Source organism: Chlorocebus sabaeus, chromosome 19 (assembly GCF_047675955.1).
Source record: "Chlorocebus sabaeus isolate Y175 chromosome 19, mChlSab1.0.hap1, whole genome shotgun sequence".
Taxonomy (NCBI): domain Eukaryota; kingdom Metazoa; phylum Chordata; class Mammalia; order Primates; family Cercopithecidae; genus Chlorocebus; species Chlorocebus sabaeus.
In genome coordinates, this window is record NC_132922.1 from 10,027,101 (window position 1) to 10,046,844 (window position 19,744).

At 39.8% G+C, this 19,744-nt stretch overlaps 1 protein-coding gene across 1 annotated transcript in view; it reads left to right on the forward strand.

Moving 5' to 3' along the window:
- The window catches only part of ST13 (ST13 Hsp70 interacting protein), a 33,769-nt gene that overhangs the window by 7,458 nt on the left and 6,567 nt on the right, over positions 1–19,744 (forward strand). Inside the window, exons 3-8 of the mRNA XM_007975887.3 lie at positions 2,108–2,183; positions 5,905–5,975; positions 10,185–10,251; positions 15,502–15,586; positions 15,719–15,829; positions 18,742–18,844. Coding sequence (XP_007974078.1) covers positions 2,108–2,183; positions 5,905–5,975; positions 10,185–10,251; positions 15,502–15,586; positions 15,719–15,829; positions 18,742–18,844 — 513 coding nt within the window. The remainder of the gene's footprint in view (positions 1–2,107; positions 2,184–5,904; positions 5,976–10,184; positions 10,252–15,501; positions 15,587–15,718; positions 15,830–18,741; positions 18,845–19,744) is intronic.

The following is a 19,744-nucleotide window of genomic DNA, read 5'->3' on the forward strand; positions in this document are numbered from 1 at the left end:
TTTGCAGAGTAAATGAAGAAGTATCCCAGGTCAGGAATTTAATTTTTTTGCTCTACCACCTGAGTGATATTTCTGAATGTGAGTCATGGTGTTAGGTTAGCATATTTGCTTAAAGGATGTGTAAGATTAGGAGAAGGCTACCGGTAGCTGAAGTTGAGAGACAGGTGAAGGGGAAAATACGTGTTTAAGAACGTTTTCTTTTGTTTTGTTTGTTTGTTTTTTCTTTTATGAGACAAAGTCTCACTGTGTCCCAGGTCCAAGTGCAGTGGTACACTCTCAGCTCACTGCTACGTCAGCCTACTTGGGTTTAAGCAATTCTCCTGTCTCAGCCTCCCGAGTATCTGGGATTACAGGTGCATGCCACGATGCCCGGCTAATTTTTCTATTTTTAGTAGAAATGGGGGTTTTGCCGTGTTGGCCAGACTGGTCTGGAACTCCTGACCTCAAGTGATCCATCTGCCTCAGCCTCCCAAAGTGCTGGGACTAAGGTGTGAGTCACCGCACCTGGCCAAGAATGCTTTCTTCATAATTTTTTATTTCTCTCTTCTGCCTTCATATCTAAAAGGCTTTTTTTTTTTTTTTTTTTTGCAAATTTTCTGATTGGCTGTCTTAAATTGTTAAGAAAATTAGCTGTTTTATTATTTAGAAACTTAAACATTGATATCTATTTGGATCTTAAAGTAGAAGTTAATGTCTCTTAAGAAGAATGAGAAAAGGTAAGCAAAAGCCCAAAAAGTAGTTACCTTTTTTTAAAAGAGTCATTTATCAGAGTGGTATTTTCTGAGCCTTAGGTATTTTGCCATTTGGCAAATGCATATGAAGGCAAAATTATATTTAACCTATGTGTCAGCTGAAAATTTTTTGTAAGAAAAACATATGACTGGTCTTTTCAATATATTCTAGAATACCTAGACTTTGCATATTTTTTTAGGGACTCAACAAATATTTTGTGACAAGGTAGGTCTTTGGTTCTAATTTTTTTTTTAATTTTTTTGGTTGAGACGGAGTCTCGCTCTTATCGCCCAGGCTGGAGTGCAGTGGCGGGATCTCGGCTCACTGCAAGCTCCGCCTCCCGGGTTCATGCCATTCGCCTGCCTCAGCCTCCTGAGTAGCTGGGACTACAGGTGCCCACCACCACACCTGTCTAATTTTTTTGTGTTTTTACTACAGACGGGGTTTCACCATGTTAGCCAGGAGGGTCTCCATCTCCTGACCTTGTGATCTGCCCACCTCGGCCTCCCAAAGTGCTGGGATTACAGGCATGAGCCACCACGCCCGGCCTTGGCTCTAATTTTTTAAGTAACAATGAAGCAACCTAAAAAACTGGTTAATGATATATGGTTGAGTGAATAGATGAAGATAGGCTGATAATGGTATATAATTCACAAGATACACAGCATTGTTAAATGCAAAAGGCAAAGGATAGAGTTGTTTCTTATACAGAGAGACTATCCTAGGATGGGATATACAAGAAACCACACTGATTACTTATAGGATGGGAAGAAAATGTTGCTTTCTATAATGTCATGTGCACTTTTAAATTCTTTGAATTTTCATTGTTTATTATTATAGTTCCACAGGTTCTTATTTGCAGTTCCAAAACTCAAAAACCCTTGTAAAGATTTTTACTAAATTTGACAATAAAACATAATGTGAGTGGACATGAGGCTATTTATAATCTCTAAACTGTTCATTGTCAATGTTCAAACTTTATTTTGAACAGTTTTTTTGTTTTTGAGACAAAGTCTTGCTCTGTCACCCAGGCTGGAGTGCAGTGGCATGATCTTGGCTCACTGCAACCTCTGCCTCCCAGGTTCAAGTGATTGTCCTGCTTCAGCCTCCCAAGTGGCTGGGATTACAGGTGTGCACCACCACGTCTAGCTAATTTGTATTTTTAGTAGAGACAGTTTCACCATGTTGGCCAGGCTGGTCTTGAACTCCTAACCTCAAATGATCCACCCACCCCAGCCTCCCAAAGTGCTGGAATTCCAGGCATGAGCCACCATGCCTGGCCATATTTGAACAGCTTATACATAGATTTGTAGAAATTAGTATAAATATTGGATATGTTATTAAATACTGATACTGTTTGCCTTCCCTTTGCTAGGAAGAAAAACCTGATAGTAAGAAGGTGGAGGAAGACTTAAAGGCAGACGAACCATCAAGTGAGGAAAGTGATCTAGGTGAGGAGATGGTAGTTGGTTTGTATTTGAAAACTTATGATGTGATCCTTTATTGATTTTTATTAAAGTGACTTAAATCAGCACTGTGTAATAGAAATATAATGGCACATATGAAACTTAGAATGTTCTAATAGTCACATTTTAGGAAGTAAAAGGAAACAGATGAAATAAATTCAGATATTAATGTCATATTGGTTGAAATATTGACATGTGTAATCAATATTTTTGGGGGGTTTTTTTTTTTTTTTTTGAGACGGAGTCTTGCTCTTGTCACCCAGGCTGATGTGCAATGGCACAATCTCGGCTCACTGCAACCTCTGCCTCCCGGGTTTAAGCAGTTCTCCTGCTTCAGTCTCCCGAGTAACTGGGATTACAGGCACGTGCTACCACGCCCGGCTAATGTTTGTAATTTTAGTAAAGACAGGCTTTCACCATGTGTGCCAGGGTGGCCTTGAACTCCTGACCTCGTGATCCACCCACTTCGGCCTCCCACAGTGCTGAGATTGCAGGCGTGAGCCACTGTGCCTGGCCTCAATATATCGTTAATAAATTATTTTCCTTTTTTTAATAGCATTCAAACTCCAAAGGGTGTTTTACACATGTGGTATCCCTCAATTCAGATTTTACATTTTCACTGATAATAAATCAGACTTCGTAATGTTTGTATTAGAAAAAGTTGGGTTACATATTAAAGTTGTTCTAAGCGTACTTTAAAAGTAACCTTTTTTTTTTTTTTTTTTTCTGTTTTTGAGATGGAGTCTCACTGTGTCGTCCAGGCTGGAGTGCAGTGGCATGATCTCAGGTCATTGCAGCCTCCACCTCCCAGGTTCAATCAATTCTCATGCCTCAGCCGCCCTAGTAGCTGGGACTACAGGCATTTGCCACCAGGCACGGCTGATTTTTTTTTTTTTTGGTAGAGACGGTTTCGCCGTGTTGGTCAGGCTGGTCTTGAATTCCTGATCTTAGGTGATCCACCTGCCTTGGCCTCCCAAAGTGTTGGGATTACAGATGTGAGCCACCACGCCCAGCCAAAGTTTTCCCGTGACTGAATTGAGTACCAAAAAATAGTATTCGTTTAGTACTTACAACCATGTTGATAAAACTGGTTCATATTTAGAGGAATTGTTATCTGTGCTATGAGTTTGGTTGGTTTTTTGCCACAAATTGACAAAATTTCTTCATGAATTTGAAAGTCCTTTGGGGTATAAGTATACCCCAGTTTATCAATTGGGAAATCTCTTATATCACAGAACCTAAAGAAAAGTACTTGAAATGTTTCAAACTTTGAATCTTTTTTTTTTTTTTTTTGAGACTTGAGTCTTGCTCTGCCACCCAGGCTGGAGTGTGGTGGCATAATTTCGGCTCACTGCAACTCCTCCCTCCTGGGTTCAAGAGATTCTCCTGCCTCAGCCTCCCGAGTACCTGGGACTATAGGTGTGTGCCACCATGTCTGGCTAATTTTTTTGTGTTTTCAGGAGAGACAGGGTTTCACCATGTTGGGCAGGCTGATCTCAAACTCCTGGTGGTGATCTGCCCGCCTTGGCCTCCCAGAGTTCTGGGATTACAGGCGTGAGCCACCACGCCTGACCTGAATCAAATGATCTTTGATATCATTAGAGGTCTTATATTGTATTGGCAGTTGTTCGAATGCTAAATGGAAGATCTTTTACTTTTTATAAAATGCTTTTTTAGTCTTACTTTCTAGCAGTTTCTAAAACTACAATAAAGTTTTTAACCATCTCTCCATCCAAAAGTGTTTTCCTTTTTGTGTACAAATCAAACTTTGACTGTTAGACAAGCTTAGTTGCTGTTAAAAATTGATTAAATTTTTTTTACCCTGTTAAAGGGCATAAACTTTCAGCTATAATCTGAATGAATTCCGGAGATCCAGTATACAGCATGACTATAACACTGTATACTTGAAATTTGCTAAGAGACTAATCTTCAGTGTTCTAACCAAAAATAAATAAATATGTGAGATGCATAGGTTATTAATATGATGGGGTGAGAATCATTTCATTATGTGGGGTGCAGTAAAGTGAAACACAATAAAATGAGGTATGCCTGAGGCCAGGCGGTGGCTCACACCTGTAATCCCAGCACTTTGGGAGGCTGAGGCAGGTGGACCACCGGAGGTCGGGAGTTCGAGACCAGCCTGACCAACATGGAGAAACCCCGTCTCTACTAAAAATACAAAATTAGCCGGGCGTGGTGGCACATGCCTGTAATCCCAGCTGCTTGGGAGACTGAGGCAGAAGAATTGCTTGAACCTGGGAGGCAGAGGTTGCGGTGAACCAAGATTGTGCCACTGCACTCCATCCAACCTGGGCAACAAAAGCGAAACTCCATCTCAAAAAAAGAGACAGATATGCCTGTATGTTAAAACATCACGTTGTATACTATATATATACAATATAGTTTATTTGTCAGTCATGCATCAGAAGTTTTGTTGGTGGACACTGATTCTGATTTTAGGTGGGTGATTTTAAGTCCTCTTTTTTTTGACTAAGGAAACTTCTTATCAAATTAACTATTTGCAAATATTTTTAAATGGTATATGTGTATATATATAAATAAATATATAAAACGTTTTCCTCTTGCAACAAATTACAGTTGTCATTTAACATGAAACTTGCAAGATACTGCTTTTCAATCTTTACTGTTTTGGTTGTAAATACTAGCCTTGGTAGCTACTGTATATATGGAAACTAAATATATTTTTAAATCTAGCCTTGGTACTTGATGCTGCATCAGCAGTAAGCCTTTATTTTAAAATTAAAATTTGTCCATGCTACTTTTTTTTTTTTTTTTTGAGATGGAGTCTCGCTCTGTCGCCCAGGCTAGAGTGCAGTGGCCGGATCTCAGCTCACTGCAAGCTCCGCCTCCCGGGTTTACACCATTCTCCTGCCTCAGCCTCCTGAGTAGCTGGGACTACAGGTGCCCGCCACCTCACCCGGCTAGTTTTTTTTGTATCTTTTTAGTAGAGACGGGGTTTCACCCGGTTAGCCAGGATGGTCTCAATCTCCTAACATCGTGATCTGCCCGTCTCGGCCTCCCAAAGTGCTGGGATTACAGGCTTGAGCCACCGCACCCGGCCTGCTACTTTTAAAAATGAAAGTAATTAGGGACCAGGTACAGTGGCTCGTGCCTGGAATCCTAGTACTTTGGGAGGCCGAGGTGAGAGCATTTCTTGGACAACATAGTAAGATCTTGTGCCCCCCAAAATATTTTAATTTTTAAAAAGGAAGGTAATGAAGATAATTATATTAAAATATTTTGATTTACATTAAAGTATCACTGTAGCTTGTGTTACCTATATAAAGTGTTTTTGAAAAACGTATAGTACATCAGTGTGTAGAAGAAAATTATTTGAACTAAATCAGTTTGTTGATAATGACTAAATCGTTGGTGTATTTATATACAAAGACTAAGTGGTGTATTTATGTGTAATACTAGAAACTGCACGTGCCAACAACCCGCCTACAACCTGATGATAAATATCTTACATGATGTGACAGTTAATGTACTTGTAGTCTTACCAAAGCAATGAAATGTTTAATGGGAACATATTTTTAAATGCATCAATATTTAAATCAAAATTAATTAAAATAAAATATTCAATTAATTGTACTAGACATAGTACATCAGTTTTTAATAATCTTGGGAGTGGCTACTATATTGCACAGTGCAGGTATTATTGTCATTTTCTCAACTTTGGCAGAAATTGATAAAGAAGGTGTGATTGAACCAGACACTGATTCTCCTCAAGAAATGGGAGATGAAAATGCAGAGGTAAGTTCGGTGACTTGATTTCCTGCTTTCCTGCTTATTCTAAGAAACGTGAAAGGTCCTCTTGTTGGAATTATTTTATGACACGATTCTTCCAGGAAAAGTGCGTAGTAAATCTTTCTCTGACTTCAGGCATTTAGGCAAGCATTGTATTTTACTACTTAAAATACTTGTGAAAATAAATACTGTTACTTTCTGTTTTATCTATTTTTTAAGTTTGCGTCTGGTGTGACTGCTTGCTTGCACTGTAACGCAGAATTCACTTAAAATACATATCTACTAGAATTCACTTAAAATACACGTTTACTAGTGGAGTTGCTCTTAATGGAATATCTAATGCCAAATTGTATTCCAAAATGGTTTTGTCATAACGGGCCCTCAAGGGAGTGAAAATTGGTTCTTGGGAGGAGGGCTTGAAAAAAAATTCTACGTATTATAATGGTTAGTGGTCCTCCAAGGACTCATAGAATATTAATATGTAGTGTATCTGTGGTATTAAAGTTGGGGATGTGGAAATGAGGAAAAGATGTCTAAAAAGGCTCCTTGGTGTCTGATAAAACAGTTGAGAAACTCTAATATAGTAATAGCGGTTTTAAAAGATAGGTTTTTATCCTCAAAGCTTGATATTATCAAATTTCATCTTTGCCAGTATTGTGGGAAATAGTATCTTTTTTTGGCTTTTAGTTTGCATTTTCCTGGGCAGACACGGTGGCTCACACCTGTAATCCCAGCACTTTGGGAGACTGAGGTGGGTGGATATCTGAGGTCAGGAGTTTGAGACCAGCCTGGCCAACATGGTGAAGCCCCGTCTCTACTAATAATACAAAAATTAGCCGGGCATGGTGGTGCACGCCTGTAATCCCAGCTACTCGGGAGGCTGAGGCAGGAGAATCACTTGAACCCAGGAGGCAAAGATTGCAATGAGCTGAGATCGCACCCCTCCACTCCAGCCTGGGTGACAGAGCAAAACTCTGTATTTAAAAAAAAAAAGAAAAAGAAAAATTGCATTTTCCTGATTCCTAATGAGGCTGAGCATATTTAAATGTTTATTGGCCATTCACCGGCATTTGCGAAGTCCTGTTTAAACTCTTTTTCCTCTTTTTGCTGAATCTTTTTCTTATTACTTTGTATTTCGTTTCAATATTTTGCATGCTAATGATTTGTTGCTGGTGCTGCATTTATTTTCTACTAGTTTGTGACTCATCTTCACTCATCGTCATGTTGTTTCAAAAATAGCATCTTTTAATGCAGATATTTTCTGCTTTATTACTTTATGGTTATAATCACTGTAGTGCATTGTTTTTTCTTTCTGAACACTTTATACACTCACCTTTCACCTTTAGTCCGCCGGTCCCACCAGTACTGAAATACACCGTTTCCGAATATTGTGGGTCTGTCTGAGGACTCTCGTGTTCTGCTTGTCTATTTTTTTTCTGTTCACTAATGCCACATTGTTTGATACTGTCTTGTTATTTTGTAGAACAAGGACCCCCAAAACTTTTTAGTCTTTTAGCTGTTCTTGACTTTTTGTTTTTCCAAGTAAATTTTAGAAATAGGTTGATCAAGTCTCCCCCGTCCCATTGTTTTTTTTCCCCTTTGTTAGAATTGTCTTAAATCTAAATCAAGTTTGGGAAAAGATACATCTCCTCACCATTGAGATAAAGTATCCATAAATAATGTTATCTGCCTAATTTTTAGGTGTTTTTAAAATGTTTTAATAACTTACTAACATGTTCCCCTTAAGTCTTGTGCTTTTTTTTTTGAGACAGGGTCTCACTCTTCCATCTGGGCTGGAGTATAGTGGTACAATCATAGCTCACTGCACCCTTGACCCCCTGGGCTCAAGTGATCCTCCTGCCTCAGTCTCCTGACCAGCTGGGACTATAGTCATGCACCACCATGCCCAGCTAGTTTTTTATTTTTATTTTTAAAATTTTTAGTAGGGACAAAGTCTCAAACCCCTGGCCTTCCAAAGTGCTGGGATTACAGGTATGAGTCGCTGCACCAGACCTAAGTCTTGTGCATTTTTGTTAAGAACAAATGTAAGTACTTTCTGTCACCATTTGTCAAAGGAAACTTTAAAGGTTAAATATTACGTTTATTGATGGTATTGCTGCTTTCATGATGTGTCTAGGTTTATAATTTTTTATTTATCCTGCTTGGGATTCATTGAGCATCAAATTCTAGGGTTAACTTTCTTTAGCTCTAGAATATCTTCAGCTATTATTTCATTCAAATATTGCCTCCTTCCTGTTTACTTTATGCTCTTAATTCTGAATCCCTGGTTATGTTAGACTTTTTCATTATTAAGTTTCATTTCTTTATCACTGTCTGCTGAAAAGCATCTGTGCTTTCTCTGTTCCATTGATGTTTGAATTGGAGTGCTTGTATTCTTCATTTTGGCACTTCAAATCTTTTTGAAGTCTACTTGGTTATTTAGAAGTCTTTTGCTCATTACTCATTTTCAGAATTTTATTAAACACATTAAATTCCTTGTTGAACTCTTTGCTGGTCTTACTCTGTTATTATTCATGGCTCTTGCTCATTAAGGTACCTTGTTTACTTTATGATGTGTGTGTTTGTGTGTTGTGTGTGATATTTTGAAAATGTGTTCTTTGGAACTTAACCTGTAGAAAATTTTTGAGGCCTAGTTAAGAAGGTGATGGCTTCCATCAAGTCTCTGAATTGGTGCTACCAACTCAAGGCCCCCTGGAAATTCTTAGCATGGTGTTTTTTTGTTTGTTCCAGTTACTTTGGTAATTGGATGAATTCCAGATGAAAGGCTGGCCGGTGGCTCTGAATTTTCAGGGAAAGTTCTTTTAATCTCACTACTCAACTGTCCATTTCTGTAGGACAGGTTTATACCATTATGCTTGCCAGTGTTGGCATTTGGAGTTTCAGATTTATTTTGGAAAGTGTCTGGTTAGACCACATACATTATTTTCCTCTGAATATAGACTTTGTATCCTATGTCCTGCATTACCTTCAAAATGAAATTGCAGCCAGGAGTGGTGGCTCATGCTTCTAATTCCAGCACTTTGGGAGGCTGAGGCAGGCAAATCACTTGAGTCCAAGAGTTCCAGACCAGCCTGGGCAACATGACGAAAACCAGTCTCTATAAAAAAATGCAAAACATTTAGCTGGGTGCGAGCCTGTAGTTCCAGCTACATGTGAGGGGAGGCTGAGCCCAGGAGATGGAGGTGGCAGTGAGCCGTGATTGCACCACTGCACTGGAGCTTGGGTGAGAGAGGTAGACCCTGTCTTTCAATAAAGAAAAAATAATTTTTATATTTAATACTTATTTTTTGTTTATTTTTTGTAGAGACGAGGTTTTGCCATGTTGCCGAGGTTGGTCTTGAATTCCTGGGCTCAAGGGATCCACCTGCCTCGGCCTCCCAAAGTGCTGAGATTACAGGCATGAGTTGTGTATTTTTTTCCTGTGGTTAAAGATCTCCTGAGCTTTCCGTTTTAGGAGGACGTTTGCTATAAGTCTTTGTGGTTTTTTTTGCAGGGGTAGGGTGAGACATGGTCTTGCTCTGTGTCACCCAGACTGGAGTGCAGTGACACAATCACGACTCACTATAGCCTTGACTTCCTGAGCTCAAGTGATCCTCCTAAGTCAGCCTCCTGGGTAGCTGGGACCAGATCCATGTGCCACCATGCCCAGCTTGGTTTTTTTTCTTTTTTTTTTTCTTTTTTTTTTTTTTTTTGGAGAGATGGGATCTCCCTCTGTTGCCCAGATGCACATGTTGTTGTTCTTAACTAATCTTTATACTGTCAGCATCTTGTACAGTGTTTAGTCTATCTATATAGTATAGGTGCTCAGTAGTTGTTTGTGGGAACAAAGGAATGAGACCTTTCTCTTCTGAGAATTCAAACCTAAAAGGATCTAGTTATCTCTGTGAGGAGATTGGGTTTAATGTTTACGGATAGCTGGGAAGGAGGTGGTATGCTTTGGTTGGGCGGGAAGGTTAAGCAAAGGTTATGTCTCGGGCAGAGTGTAGGAGTGAAATTTGTTTTGTATAAAAGGTTAAAACTCATACGTAGTTTCTCACTAATGAGTTATCATAATTGTTTCTCTGTTCTCTGGAGACTAGAGAAGAATGAATGAAAATGGGTATTGTGACTGCACCTCATCCCTAAGAAAGTACAAATTGCTTCCTTCTCTATCTCTCTCTACCAATTCTAAGAGGACTTTTATTTTCTTCCTAGATAACGGAGGAGATGATGGATCAGGCAAATGATAAAAAAGTGGCTGCTATTGAAGCCCTTAATGATGGTGAGTAATCTTTTTGCTACGTTTCTATGGTAGTCAGAATATTTATTGCAGTAACTTAAATCGTGGTAAAGTAGAAGAGAAGTTACATGTACCTATCCTGTACTGGAGAAGATAGTGTCCTATTATCCAGTCACTCCTTCCTCATTGATAAAGAGGCTGAAATCACTCAGTATGTATTACCTTCGCTCTGCAAGGACAGATCCTGATTTGATTCAGTGCCTCTGATTTCCTGACCCTATCATGGTGTTTTTCTACTGAGAAGAGGCTTTAAAGGGGTGAAAGGCTTTAAAGAAAAAAAAAAATAGTAGTATTAGAACAGTGACCCTTAACTTTTTACATGCTAATACCCTTGACAGATGATGATGTTCATAGGCATAACAATCTTATTCCTAGTCAGAGCATGTTAGATTCCCTTCAGAAAATCCCCTCAGAGTGAGAAAAGTGCTGATAGTATTCGGTTTTGTTTTTTTGTTTTTGTTTTGTTTTGTTTTTGAGACGGATTCTCGCTCTGTCACCCAGGCTAGAATGCAGTGGCGCGATCTCAGCTCACTGCAACCTCTGCCTCCCGGGTTCAAGCAATCCTTCTGCCTCAGCCTCCCAAGTAGCTGGGATTACAAGCGTGTGCCACCATGCCCAACTATTTTTTGTATTTTTATTAGAGATTGGGTTTCACCATGCTGGCCAGTCTGGTCTCGAACTCCTGACCTGGTGATCTGCCCGCCGTAGCCTCCCAAAGTGCTGGGATAACAGGCATGAGGCACTGTGCCTGGCCTCTTTTTTTTTTTTTTTGGGACAGAGTCTTGCTCTGTCACCCAGGCTGGAGTGCAATGAGGCCATCTCGGCTTGGACTACAGGTGTCTGCCACCACGCCTGTCTAATTTTTTTTTCGTCTTTTTTAGTAGAGACAGAGTTAGCCAGGATGGTCTCGATCTCCTGACCTCATGATCCACCTGTCTCGGCCTCCCAAAGTGCTGAGATTACAGGCGTGAGCCACCACACCCGACCCCGGCCTCTTTTTTTTATATGTTTATTTTTTTAACTCTCCAAGGTAACAATAGGTTATTTTTTTCTCTTTTCTTTTTTTTTAGTTGTATTTTATTTTATTTTTATTTTTGAGACAGAGTAGTGCTTTGTCACCCAGGCTGGAATGCAGTAGTGCGATCTCAGGTCTGTGCAACCTCCACCCCGAGTCAAGCAATTCTCCTGCCTCAGCCTCCCTAGTAGCTGGGATTACAGGCGTGTGCTACCAGCTCCAGCTAATTTTTGTATTTTTAGTAGAGACGGGATTTCACCATGTTGGCCAGGCTGGTCTCGAATTCCTGACCTCAAGTGATCAGCCCGCCTCAGCCTCCCAAAGTGCTGGGATTACAGGCGCGAACCACTGTGCCCGGCCCATGGTAGTATTAAATATAATGTATGATCGGTTATAATTTTAAGAACAAATCATGTATAAACTTGGGTACTGTGACTGCTTGAGTAATATTTCATTCTTTATAACTGTGATAGTGTGTTACAATGCCATAGTCGACTAGATGCTATTATATAGTGCTCATGTGCATTTGGACTTCATTATTAGATTTAGAAGGTGACTGAAGTTATTTTTAGAATGAGTTCAGTATTGATGTTCTGAGTTGGTACATATTTTAAACATTTTGTGATTTTACCACCTGATTAGCTCCTTAGAAATTGTTTATACTATTTTATACTGCAGTTGCCTTAATAGTTTACTTTCCTGAAAAATATTACTCCTTTATTGCTTTCTGTTTACTTTCCCTAGGTTATTCTTTCTTAGAGCTGTTGCTTGTAACCTGTGACTAAGTTTTGCATACGTATTTAAGATGTTCATCAGAGGATTATAGAACTGCCAGACTCAGACCCCTTATTTTACTTCTCCAGCCTTGTTTTCTCCAGTCAGACTTTACTGTTCTAGAATGTTTTTTTACTTGCGCTATACTGTTTTTCTGGAAAGCTTTTCTTCATATATTTCAACTTTTAATTCATACCTATCAGTTGTTCCCAGCCATTGCTCTTCTATACCATTCCTTTTCTTCACACGAAAGTTTTGCTGATTTCCCTACCACCTAAGTTTTAAGAGACAGAGTCTCACTCTGCCACTCAGGCTGGAGTGCAGTGGCATGGTCATGGCTCACTGCAGCCTCAAGTACTCCTCCTGAGTAGCTGGGAATACAGGTGCGTGCCACCATGCCTGGCTAATTATTATCTTTTTTTTTTGGTAGAGATAGGGTTTCACCCAGTTGTCCAGGCTCGTCTTGAACTCCTGGCCTCAAGCAGGCCTTCCAGCTCAGCCTCCAAAAGTGCTAGGGTTACAGATGTGAGGCATTGTGCCCGGCCCATTTTAAAATTTACTGTCTCGGTAATATATAACAAAAGGAAAATGAGGCTATCACCTAATCATGTTTTTGTTTTCTCGTTTTTTTCTGAACTCTCTGTTCATGTGCCTTTGTAAGTTTAATCTAGTTCTGATTTTAGAATTTATGCAATTTTCTAGTGTATTCTAAAGGATAAAAGATTAGTATTCTAAAGCAGGGATTGTGAATCCAAGCCCCACCAAGGGTTGGTGAAGGCAGTTTTGTTTGGAGAATGTAGTTAAAACCTGAGAGTATGGAGCCAGAGTGCTATGGTTTGAATCCCAGGTCTGGCAGTTAACTGTGGCTGCTTTCCCACTACAACAGCATCATTGAGTAGTTATGACAGATTGTATGGTCTGCAGAGATTAAAATAATTCTCATTTGGCCCTTTGCAGAAAACGTTTACCAACTCCTGAACTAAATGTATGGAGGAACCATTTATTTAGTTGGGAAGATACAGATTGGGAATAGATTTGGAAATGGGGTGGGAAATAGGAATTCAGTTTTTCAGTTTTGGCTGGGCGTGGTGCTTCACACTTATAACCCCAACACTTTGAGGGGCCAAAGTGAAAGGATCTCTTGAGTCCAGGAGTCCAAGATCAGCCTGTTCAACACAGTGAGACTCCATCTCTTAAAAAAACACAAAAGATTAGCTGGATGTGGTAGCACGTTTCTGTAATCCAAGCTACTTGAGAGGCTGAGATGGAGGTTCCCTTGAGGCTGGGAGGATCCTTTGAGCCCAGGAAGTTGAGGGTGCAGTGAGCTGTGATTGTGCCACTGCACTTCAACCTGGGTGACAGAGCAAGACTTTTTTTTTTTTGATATGGAGTTTCGTTCTTGTTGCCCAGACTGGATGGAGTGCAATGGCGCAACCTTGGCTCACCGCAACCTCCGCCTCTCGGGTTCAAGCAGTTCTCCTGCCTCAGCCTCCCAAGTAGCTGGGATTATAGGCATGTGCCACCATGCGTGGCTAATTTTGTATTTTTAGTAGAGGTGGGGTTTCTCCTTGTTGGTCATACTGGTCTCGGGATTTCTCCATGTTGATCAGGCTGGTCTTGAACCCCCGACCTCATGTGATCCACCTGCCTCGGACTCTCAAAGTGCTGAGGTACAGGCGTCAGCCACTGCGCCCGGCCAAGACCCTGTCATAAAAAAATTTAGGTTTTGAGGCCGGGCGCGGTGGCTCAAGCCTGTAATCCCAGCACTTTGGGAGGCCGAGGCGGGCGGATCACGAGGTCAGAAGATCGAGACCATCCTGGCTAACACCGTGAAACCCCGTCTCTACTAAAACTACAAAAAAACTAGCTGGGCGAGGTGGCGGGCGCCTGTAGTCCCAGCTACTCAGGAGGCTGAGGCAGGAGAATGGCATGAACCCGGGAGGCGGAGCTTGCAGTGAGCTGAGATCCGGCCACTGCACTCCAGCCTGGGCGACAGAGCGAGACTCCGTCTCAAAAAAAAAAAAAATTTAGGTTTTGAACATGGTGGGTCTGAGTTGCTTATTAGACATCCAAGTGTAATTACCTATAATAGATACCTGTAATAGTAATTAATAAGACTGAGCATTTTTATGTGTTGTTTTCGTGAGTTCCTTTCAAGTCCTTTACTCATTTGCTAACTGGCTAAGTATCTTTCACAGTGAATTGTGATATTTATTTTAAAATTTCTGTGTTCGGCCTGGCACAGTGGTACTCCCAGCTAATCAGAAGGCTGAGCCGGCAGAGGGGATCACTGGAGTCCAGGAGTTCGAGAGCAGCCTAGGTGACACAGTGAGGCCCAGTCTCTAAAAAAATTTTTTAATTAGCCAGGTTTAGTAGTGTGGGCCTGTATTCGCAGCTACTCAGGAGCTGAGGTGGGATGATCACTTCAGTCTATAAGCTGTGATCTTGCCACTGTACTCTAGCCTGTGTGACAGTTAGACCCTGTCTCTTTTTTTAAAAAAAATTCTATATTTGTTTTACTTCCCCAAGATTTAGACTTCGTGCAAAGAACTGTTCTGGTTCTATAGGGTGTTTTATGTGTCAGATTACCTAAAGGATTAGTAAAGAAACTATGAGAATAGGACACAATGAATTATAGGTTATAGTCTTTTATGAATTCTAGTTTTCTTGAACTTTTATACCATTTCTTTGAATTCAAATAATGAGCATATTGTTGTTTTCTTTTAAAATCAGCCCTGTGAAGTTAGCATGGGTTCCTTTTCCTAAACTTAATTTTATCTTTTTAATTTAATGGATAAAAGAGAATCAATGGAATAAATTTATCCTTTAAATTGATTTTATCTTTTTACTTTATTTTATTTTATTTTTATTATTATTATATTTTGAGATGGAGTCACGCTCTGTCGCCCAGGCTGGAGTGCAGTGGCGCAGTCTCTTTACTGCAAGCTCAGCCTCCCAGGTTCACGCAGTTCTCCTGCCTCAGCCTCCCGAGTAGCTGGCACTACAGGCACCCACCCACACGCCCAGCTAATTTTTTGTATTTTTTAGTAGAGACGGGGTTTCACTGTGTTAGCCAGGGTGGTCTCAATCTCTGGACCTCGCGATCCGCCCACTTTGGCCTGCTGAAGTGCTGGGATTACAGGCGTGAACCACCGCGCCCGGCTACTTTTTTCTTAAACCTAATCAATATGAGTCATACTAAGAATGTGCTATTCTATTGTTAGTTAGGGGCTTATGTACCCAGAAATTGTCTTACCTCATGAGTTACAGTATAGATGTGCTAAGATTTGCTTTCAATAGCCAGTCTTTGTATAACTTAGGTGTCTTTTTTATTTTTACTTGATTAAAAGAAAAATGTAGAAGACTTAACTGGATAAGAGATAAAAACTTTTTATTAATATTTTTATCCTCTCAATATTTCGATAACTTTTGTTTCACTTTAGGTGAACTCCAGAAAGCCATTGACTTATTCACAGATGCCATCAAGCTGAATCCTCGCTTGGCCATTTTGTATGCCAAGAGGGCCAGGTGAGAACTCTAAACAGAAAAGCATTCCCTGGCGAATAATTTCTGCACATTTGTTTAAATAGAGTTGCTTCTGTGTTGATCCCAAAAGTTTTACTGAAATGAATACTTTTTAATAACACGCTTATTTTGCAGTGTCTTCGTCAAATTACAGAAGCCAAATGCTGCTATCCGAGACTGTGACAGAGCCATTGAGATAAATCCTGATTCAGCTCAGCCTTACAAGTGGCGAGGGAAAGCACACAGGTAAATAATTGAATTTAATTATTTTCAGAACTCTTTACATTTAAATCTGATGTTTTAAGATGCTTTGTTTAAACAAAAATATAGAAGTTCCTAATGACTTAGTTTTCAAATTAGTATGTACTTAGTGTCAAGAAATGAGATAGCTTGTAGACAGCTGCTTAAAAGGCAAAAGAAAAAAAGGAAATTTTTTAAAAAAGGAAGTGAGAATATAGGAAGGAAGAAATAAAATAAAAATTCTTTTCATTTTTTTCATTCAAATGAAGCTACTTTTACCAGTTTTTGACTACATATGGCCAAATACAAGGTAAGGATTTTTCCTTAAAATTAATTCCAGGAAAAGAAAGAATGATCTTTTATCAGTGTCCTTACAAATTTTCTCTTACTTTCAGACTCTGTAAGTTAGCATTGAATTACTAATGTATTATAGAAGATGGAGTATGCCAGCCTGAAACTACTTCAGTCACTGCTAGGCCACCTGAAAAATTAGAAAAAGGAGGGGGCATAAAGAGGTGAATTTAACCCAGATTAGTAATTATACCTTGCAGCAAAACTTACGAATATTTGTATCTTGGGGATGAAGCGTTCAGTGACTTTCACATGTTACATGAGTTGAAAGGTCTTACACCTCAAATGTGGATGGAAGTAAAGATGGATATGTTTAGGACAACTATATTAGCTGACTCAGAGTAGCTCTAGTGCATTTTATGATGCATTAAAGATAAACATTAAAAGTTGAAATAAAATTTATTAATGCTGTGTCAGCACAGGAAAAGCGCATGCATTGCTGTTGATCCCTTTTGAAATCCCATTAGTCCAAGTATTTCTTTCCCTTCTAATACAAGACAGTGTTGGCTCATCTTGTGCTTTGCTTGTCTTAGACTGAAAATAAGCCATTTCTGTGGGAAATCATGGTTCATTATAGTGGAAACTAAGATTTGATCACTATGCGTGTTCATTGCTTCTGGTATGTACTGTCATTTCAGTGAACAGCTAGAAAAAGACATTTTAAAAATCATGAATTTAAGGAAAAAATGCTTGAAATTATGAGTTTATACTGATATTTTCTATTAAAATTTAACATTAAATGTTTTGTTTTACCTTTTAGTTTGTATTTTTGACACTTAATGTGGTAAAAATTTTTGTGCTAGTTTTACATTTACTTACTACAGTGCTATGATATACATAAAACTGTTTCAGAATTATAATACCTTAAAAACAGTATACGCCCTAAGTAAAGTTTGAAGGTTTTTTTGGAAGTTTTTGTTTTGCTTTGTCTTTTGTTTTTAGACAGAGTCTCACTCTGTCACCCAGGCTGGAGTGCAATGGTGCGATCTTGGCTCACTGCAACTTTCACCTCCCAGGTTCGAGTGATTCTCCTGCCTCAGCCAGCCTCCTGAGTAGCTGGGATTACTTACAGTCGTGCCCCACCATGCCCAGCTAATGTTTTGTATTTTTGGTAGAAAGGGGGTTTTGCCCATTGGCCAGGATATTCTCAAACTCCTGGCTTCAAGTGATCTGCCCTCCTTTCCCTCCCAAAGCATTGGTATTACAGGCATGACCCAAGGATGTTCTTATTCTTAGAATATATATCCCACTTGAAATATACAGTCAAGATAATGGTATGAAAAGTTACTTGAATTCGTTTTTTCTGTGTAGCTTATGTTGTTAATAAAATACACAGTTTTTTGTTTTTTGTTTTGAGGAGTTTTGCTCTTTCACCCAGGCTGAAGTGGTGCAGTCTCGGCTCACTGCACCCATTTCACCCCGCCGCGGGCTCAAGCGGTTCTCCTGCCTCAGCCTCGCTAGTAGCTGGGATTACAGGTGTGCACTACCACGTCTGGCAAATTTTTTATTTTAGAGATGGGGTTTTGCCATGTTGGCCAGGCTGGTCTTGAACTCCTGACCTCAGGTGATTCACCAGCCTCAGCCTCCCAGAGTGCTAGGGTAACAGGCATGAGCCATTGCACCTAGCCATAGCTTATTTCTGGGTTTTTTTTTTTTTTTTTTTTTTTTTTTTTTTTTGAGATGGAGTCTTTCTCTGTCACCCAGGATAGAGTGCAGTGGCGTGATCTTGGCTCACTGCAAGCTCCGCCTCCCGGGTTCATGCCATTCTCCTGCCTCAGCCTCCCGAGTAGCGGGGACTACAGGTGTCTGCCTCCACAGCTGGCTAATTTTTTGTATTTTTAGTAGAGACAGGGTTTCACCATATTAGCCAGAATGGTCTTGATCTCCTGACCTCGCGATCTGCCCGTCTCAGCTTCCCAGAGTGCTGGGATTACAGACATGAGCCACCGCACCCAGCCACACAGCTTGCTTGTTTGTATTGAGGTTTAGGATTTGCTTTATTTCCATTTTTCTGATTTTATTTCTTGAGTATGTAAAGCATTTAAATGTTTGAAGAGTTACACCTGAGTTAAAAGGTATACCCAGAGAACTGTCAATTTCCGTTGCTGTCTCCTCTACCCCATTCTCACCTACCCCCACGAATCTTTAGTTTCTGGCTTACCTGTTCTGTGTTTTTCATAAAGCCTGTACACGTGTATTTTTTTCTCTTCTGTCTTACTTAGAAGGTAGCTAAAAGCTAACACATTATGTTAGTCCTGGTTTGGGTGAGTTGAAAGTTACTGCTCTACATACTTTTTAGAAAATTTTATGATATTCTGAATTAAGAAAAATTTTGTTCTTTAGCTTTTAGTAGGAGATCAGCTTTAAATAGAGGAGATTTAAATATTTTTATAGAGTTAACTAAAGTGGGATATAGTAATTGAATTGGTTGGTGAAAGTTTATAGTTAATATTTAACTTAAGCCCGTTTTAGAACAATCTTTTTTTTTTAAGGAGGAAAAGATACCATGTCACATAGGTGAATATGTATAAAAGGCTCCTTTTAAAATGAGTGTAAATCTGTTTCAGACTTCTAGGCCACTGGGAAGAAGCAGCCCATGATCTTGCCCTTGCCTGTAAATTGGATTATGATGAAGATGCTAGTGCAATGCTGAAAGAAGTTCAACCTAGGGTATGTTAAAGTAGAGAAAGGAAAGTCATTAGTTTAATACTCCATCGCTCGAGTGCTTAGCCCCTGACAGCTGTAATTCATCTGAAAAATTGGCAAAGAAATTATCGGAAGATATAATCTGTAATTGCTGAAGTTTGTGCTCAACTCTGGAGATCTCATTAGGTTTTCATGCTTTCATTTCTCATGCATTATTAGAGCCAACTTTGTTACTTTGTTTGGAAGCTTGCAGTGGAATTATAACCAGAAAATTAGAAAAGAGGGTATCAGGTTTACAACAAGGAAACAAATAGAAAATCTATAATTAGCATTACCCAAGATTGAATCTGATATGTCCTTAGATATCATAGGTGTATACAGCCACTTTATAAAGCAAGAAGGCCTTGTGGAAGTTAAGAAGTTTCAGTCTTTCCGGCCGGGCACAGTGCCTCACGCCTGTAATCCCAACAATTTGGGAGGCCAAGGCGGGTGGATCATGAGGTCAGGAGTTCAAGACCAGCCTGGCCAACATAGTGAAACCCTGTGTCTCCTAAACACAAAAAATTAGCCGGGTGTGGTGGCACGCGCCTGTAGTCCCAGCTACTCGGGAGGCTGAGGCAGGAGAATCTCTTGAACCTGGGAGGTGGAAGGTTGCGGTGAGCCAAGATCACGCCACTGCACTCCAGCCTGGGTGACAGAGCAAAGCTGTCTTAATAAAGAATTTTCAATCTTTAAAAAATAATAATGTTGAATCCCAAAGATAGAACATTCCAGCTTTTAAGGATGATTTTTCTCTGAAATTGTTGGTTAAGATAATATTAATGTGTTTACATGGTAAATCTTTCATTTTGTGGGAAGTTCAACTGTCAGGAATTTACTCTCAGAGATTTTAAGATAGTGGAAATTGTATTGAATTTAATTATT